Source organism: Lottia gigantea, assembly GCF_000327385.1.
Source record: "Lottia gigantea unplaced genomic scaffold LOTGIsca_274, whole genome shotgun sequence".
NCBI lineage: Eukaryota > Metazoa > Mollusca > Gastropoda > Lottiidae > Lottia > Lottia gigantea.
The window spans coordinates 72,784-79,365 of record NW_008708870.1 but is presented as its reverse complement, the minus strand read 5'-3'; the positions used below and the strand labels follow the sequence as shown (position 1 = coordinate 79,365).

Here is a 6,582-nt window from a genome sequence, read left to right as displayed (position 1 = left end):
CTGTGGTAGTGAGTCATATGCAGTGTCAGAATACATTGATCATTTCTTACTACCTCTAGCATGCCAACATCGCGCCTACCTTAAAGACACAACCGATTTTGTCAATAAAATAAAAAATCTTCGAGTTCCCTCTAATGCTATTTTAATTTCTATCGACGTTTCTTCTATGTATACCAATATCGATAACACTACTGGTTTAACGGCAGTTCGTAAAGCTTTTAATAGAAACCCAGATCCAAACAGACCCGACGATGCAATTCTACAGCTTTTAGAGATTTGTCTTAGTCGAAACGATTTCACATTTAATGGTAAAACATATTTACAAACTTCAGGGACAGCAATGGGCAAACGATTCGCCCCTTCGTACGCAAACCTTTTCATGGCAGAGTGGGAACGTGAGGTGTTGCCCCTCTGTCCATTTGACCCACTTTTTTACGGACGCTTTTTGGATGACATTTTTATGGTTTGGACTTATTCTATCGAACAGTTTTGGGAATTCTTTGAAATTCTCAACAACCACCATCCTTCTATCAAACTAACCGCAAGCGTGAGTGACAAAAGCATAGACTTTCTCGATACCACAGTCTTTAAGGGAGATTCCATAGCAGAAACAAATAAACTGGATATTAAAGTGTATTTCAAAGAAACTGATACTCATCAACTCTTGCACAAGAGCTCCTTTCACCCAAAACATACCTTTTCTGGTATAATTAAGTCACAAGTTTTACGATTTCATCGAATTTGTACAAGATCTTCTGATTTCAACCAAGCCTGTACGATTGTTTTCTCAAAACTGAAAGAGCGTGGGTACTCTAAACGATTTTTACGAAACATTTTTTACGAAATTCCACCTTAGCACAGATAGCAGCTAAAAACAGACTTTATGCCGAAGTACCTCCAGGTTTAAGAAGTGCTCCATGTTTGTCCAGTAGATGCAAAACATGTCCCTTTATATCAGAAACTCATTATTTTGTAAGCAACTCTACGAATAAAAGGTACCCGATCCAGGAACATCTAACATGTGAACATTCGAATATAATATATTTAATTTCATGCAAGAAATGCCCCAAACAATATGTAGGAGGAACTAAGAATAATTTACGAACTCGCTTTAATGCTCATAGGTCAGACATCAAATTAAAGAAAGACAAGCCTGTTTCTAATCATTTTAACCTCGACGACCATTCAATAAACGATCTCACCCTAATCCCAATTGAGCGTATAGAAATTGACTTGCCCGAAGATGAAACTACCAAATTCCGTCAATCTAGGGAGGCCCATTGGATTGAGACATTGAATACAGCAAGACCTATAGGACTTAATATTCATCATAATGTAGGCATAGCACCCTTTGTTGTCCCGTTTAATACAACCAGCAATCGAGCAAGCAAGATAGTTCATGCCCACTATAAGAGCCTTCAAGAGAAATTCCCCCATGTCTATAAGCAGAAAATGATAGTTGCATATTCAAAAAATAAGAACTTAAATGATAATATTGTTCATAGTAAACTAAAAACAATCAGTACATAACAGATACTATACTTCTCGCCCATCGGGCGAGTTATTTTTTCTAATTTCAGATCAGAATAAGAACAGAAGAAAACCCAATATCAAGACCCTTAATCCTAATTTCTAAATAAAGTGTCTGCTCCACCCTAGGCCTGTACATTTGGGAGAATCAAACCCTCCCTTCCCCGAAATCTATCCCTATCCCTATCCCTATCCCTATCTCTATCTCTATCTCTATCTCTATCTCTACCTCTACCTCTACCTCTACCTCTATCTCTACCTCTACCTCTATCTCTATCTCTATCTCTATCTCTATCTCAATCTCTACTTCTACCTCTACTTCTATCTCTATCTCTATCTCTATCCCTATCCCTATCTCTATCTCTATCTCTATCTCTATCTCTATCTCTATCTCAATCTCTACTTCTATCTCTATCTCTATCTCTATCTCTATCCCTACCTCTACCTCTACCTCTACCTCTACCTCTACCTCTACCTCTACCTATATCTCTATCTCTATATCTATCTCTATCTCTATCTCTATATTTATCTCTATCTCTATCTCTACCTCTACCTCTATATTTATCTCTATCTCTATCTCTATCTTCATCTCTAGCTCTATCCCTATCTCTATCTCTATCTCTATCTCTATCTCTATCTCTATCTTTATCTCTACCTCTATCTTTACCTCTATCTTTATCCCTACCTCTATCTTTATCTCTACCTCTATCTCTATCTCTATCTTTATCCGCATCTCTATCTATATCTTTATCTTTATCTTTATCTTTATCTCCATATCTACCTCTGTCTCTATCTCTATCTCTACCTCTACCTCTACCTCTACCTCTACCTCTACCTCTATCTCTATCTCTACCTCTATCTTTATCTCCTATCTCTATCTCTACCTCTACCTCCATCTCTACCTATATCTCTACCTATATCTCTATATCTATATCTATCTCTATCTCTATCTCTATCTCTATCTTTATCTTTATCTCTACCTCTACCTCTATCTCTATCTCTATCTCTATCCCTATCTTTATCTCTACCTATCTTTATCTCTACCTCTATCTTTATCTCTACCTCTATCTCTATCTTTATCCGCATCTGTATCTATATCTCTACCTCTACCTCTATCTCTATCTCTATCTCTATCTCTATCTCTATCTCTACCTCTACCTCTACCTCTATCTCTATCTCTATCTCTATCTCTATCCCTACCTCTATCTCTATCTCTATCTCTACCTCTATCTCTATCTCTATCTCTATCCCCTTCTCTATCTTTATCTTTATCTTTATCTCTATCTCTATCTCTATCTCTACCTCTACCTCTATCTCTATCTCTATCTCTACCTCTACCTCTACCTCTATCTCTATCTCTATCTTTACCTCTATCTCTATATCTACCTCTACCTCTATCTCTACCTCTATCTCTATCTATATCTCTATATCTACCTCTACCTCTATCTCTATCTCTACCTCTATCTCTATCTTTATCTCTACCTCTACCTCTAAAAATGCAAAAATATATATTTAGGTGATGGAGAACGCTATCGCTATCTCTATCTCTATCTCTATCTCTACCTCTATCTCTACCTCTATCTCTACCTCTACCTCTATCGCTATCGTCATCTCTATCTCTATCTTTATCTTTATCTCTACCCCTATCGCTACCTCTATCTCTATCTCCTCTATCTCTATCTCTATTTTCATCTCTATCTCTATCTCTATCCTTATCGCTATATCTCTATCTCTATCTCTATCTCTATCTCTGTTTTCATTCAAAGTATCAAAACGGATAAACTGTTGTTATTATATATTTTTTGATAAAATGATAATAAAAAAAATCACCAAGCAAATCGTATTTTTAGCAAAAACTTGAAATATTGTAACTACAGAGTATTTTTACCATTAATATCTTAATTTTGTACCTCTGCCGTTTTTGTAAATTCCTGACTATTAAGCAGCCATCTTGAAAAGTCTGTAAGAATTGATGCCGCTAATATAATTCATCATGTTTTTTGGGATAAATTAATTCTTATGATTATATTAAACTTTGCTTTTGTAACTTGTAAATTTGTATACTTTATTTTATAATTGTAATATAATATAACATATATTGTTCGATTCTGTGGTTCACACGTAGAAGATAGAGGCAGGTGGGCGGATGAGATGGGACTATAACATTCGATGATATTTTCCTATAATCATATTCTACCCAATCAAAACCTTGTTTAATATACACCAATTAAAATGAGCCACAATTAATAGATTTAATAGATAACAGGCATTATAAATATAGTCGACATTTTACAGAATTGTATGAGAAGCTTATAGATATTCAGTAATTAGGCCGACTGTACAAACTATACCACCGACAACATGAAACAGATGTTTATCTCAGTTTTAATGCTTATCAATGTCGATATAGTGCTGATGAAAGGTAAGACTATGATTATCAGATGAAGGTGAATACAAAGGCACAGTGTACGGTTAATATTTCAGTAGTAGAAGACTGGAATGGAAATATATCAGAAGACTGACTTGTTTGTAAAATGAAGAATAAATATCGGACTATAATGCTGTATAGTGTTTACGTTTGGATTTCACCGACGTACATTTAGGATATTGTCTAATAAATTTATTTTACAATATCAGCTGTAGAGTGTCCAAAAGGTGAACAAATCACTAACTCTGGTGATGTAACAGAATCTGGTACTGCTGGTAAAGATTTTACTTTTAACTGTATTGCTATTGGTTTGACGGGTACTCTGAAGTGTGGTGAAAATGGTATTTGGACGGAACAGAAAGGTTGTCCAGGTAATATTGTTTTCATTGTTATCCTGTGTGCGTCTACAGGTGATTTAAAGCAGAAAGCAAATATTTATCTTTTGAAGTTCATAATGAATTGAATATATTTAGTTCGGGAATCCATCTCGCATGACAATGGGTCGCTTTAATTGGTTAAAATCGGTTTCCTCCCATTCGTTAGACATCCTAATTATTAGACATCCTAATTATTAGACATCCTAATTATTAGACATGCTAATTGGTAGACATCCTTATAAATACATATCCTAATAATTATACATCTCAATAGTTAGATAATCCCATTAGTAAGACATACCAATAGTTAGTCATCCCAATAGTTAGACAGCCCAATAGTTAGACATCCTAATAGTCAGACACCCTAATAATTAGACATCCTAATAATTAGACATCTTAATAGTTAGACATCTTAATAGTCAGACATCCTAATAATTTGACATCTTAATAGTTAGACATCCTAATAGTTAGACATCTTAATAGTAAGACATTCTAATAGTTAGACATCTTAATAGTTAGACATCCCAATAGTTAGACATTCCAATAGTTAGACATCTTAATAGTTAGACATCCTAATAATTAAACAGCCTAATAGTTAGACATCCTAATAGTAAGACATCCTAATAGTTAGACATCCCAATAGTTAGACATCTTAATAGTTAGACATCCCAATAGTTAGACATCTTAATAGTTAGACATCCTAATAATTAGACATCTTAATAGTTAAACATCATAATAGTTAGACATCCTAATAATTAAACATCCTAATAATTAAACATCTTCATAGTTAGACATCTTAATAGTTAGACATCTTAATAGTTAGACATCTTAATAATTAAACATCCTAATAGTTAGACATTCTAATAATTAAACATCTTAATAGTTAGACATCTTAATAGTTAAACATCCTAATAGTTAGACATCCTAATAGTTAGACATCTTAATAGTTAGACATCTTAATAGTTAAACATCTTAATAGTTAGACATCCTAATAATCAAACATCCTCATAGTTAGACATCTTAATAGTTAAACATCTTAATAGTTAGACATCCCAATAGTTAGACATCCTAATAGTTAGACATCCTAATAATTAGACATCCTAATAATTAAACATCTTAATAGTTAGACATCTTAATAGTTAGACACCCCAATAGTTAGACATCTTAATAGTTAGACATCCCAATAGTTAGACATCCCAATAGTTAGACATCCTAATAGTTAGACATCCTAATAATTAGACATCCTAATAATTAAACATCCCAATAGTTAGACATCTTAATAGTTAGACATCTAGCTAGATATCTAATGTGATGGTGATTGTTGTTTCTGTCTACGGTGAAAATCACAGTAACAAAACTATTTATTTTTCATAATGCGATTTATTTTTCAGCGACAATCAAAGGAAGTGTACTGCTTTCTACTGACTTTTTTATGTCACAAAATTGCGCAGAAAAATGCGCTAAAACAGCAAAGTGTAGCTTTGTGGATTCAGAACAAGTAAACGGGGTATGCGTGTACTATCCAGCACCAGTCATTTACGAGGATTTGAAAACTCAAAGTCTTACCGAGTGTATTAAGAAATGTAAAGATGACACGAAATGTTTGACGGTTCATCACTATCAGAATCGTTGCATTTTATTTAACGCCAACATCAAGAAGTTACATGTCAAGAAAGATATATATGGTATCATTGTACAAATTCGTAATTGAGGAACTAACTTTTTTGTTTAAAATTCAAAAGTTTTAATATTTGTCTTTTTTTTTATCATTTCTTGATATGAGAGCGTTTTGTTAAATACATAACCCAAGTAATAACGATCTGAACAGCAGAAAGAAACCCGAAATATATTGGTGAAACATTGGTAGCAGCTAATGAACTTTTCACATGAGGAAGTATATCAATCATAAGCAGGGGCGGATTAACCTATAGACAAACCAAGCTTTCGAATTCGAATAGTTTAGTGCAGATGTGACGACAGCATTAATTAACATTGTAGTGTTCGACTGTTCGTGACTGAAAAGTTTCCAATTTTGCCAATTCGGTACAGGTGGAAGTTGGCTTTCTTACACACAGCTGAAACGTGATTCTTCATTTTCACTGCAAAATTTCTGACACAATTGGTGGTTTCTATTTGTGTGTTCCCGACCAATATGTAAGCTCTAGTACTACTGTAGTCTACTGTAAGAGGCTAGTTGTCCATGTCAGTCTTGTAGACTACAGTCTGTTATTCTCTGTTTAAATAGAC

The 6,582-nt window shown here is 34.0% G+C and overlaps 3 protein-coding genes across 3 annotated transcripts; 1 reads left to right on the top strand and 2 right to left on the bottom strand.

The window, feature by feature from the left end:
* Window positions 1-1,922: 1,922 nt before the first annotated feature.
* Window positions 1,923-2,426, bottom strand: LOTGIDRAFT_175380 (hypothetical protein; the record flags this gene model as incomplete). Its single annotated transcript, XM_009056405.1, has 1 exon — window positions 1,923-2,426. The coding sequence occupies one exon, from the start codon at window positions 2,424-2,426 to the stop codon at window positions 1,923-1,925; it is 504 nt and encodes a 167-aa protein (XP_009054653.1).
* A 128-nt stretch (window positions 2,427-2,554) lies between these two features.
* On the bottom strand, window positions 2,555-3,222 carry LOTGIDRAFT_175379 (hypothetical protein; the record flags this gene model as incomplete). Its single annotated transcript, XM_009056404.1, has 2 exons — window positions 2,555-3,014; window positions 3,059-3,222. 2 exons carry the CDS (start codon window positions 3,220-3,222, stop codon window positions 2,555-2,557), a joined length of 624 nt encoding a protein of 207 aa, XP_009054652.1.
* Window positions 3,223-3,891: 669 nt separating this feature from the next.
* LOTGIDRAFT_175378 (hypothetical protein) lies at window positions 3,892-6,046 on the top strand (the record flags this gene model as incomplete). Its single annotated transcript, XM_009056403.1, has 3 exons — window positions 3,892-3,952; window positions 4,168-4,329; window positions 5,727-6,046. 3 exons carry the CDS (start codon window positions 3,892-3,894, stop codon window positions 6,044-6,046), a joined length of 543 nt encoding a protein of 180 aa, XP_009054651.1.
* Between the last annotated feature and the right edge of the window lie 536 nt (window positions 6,047-6,582).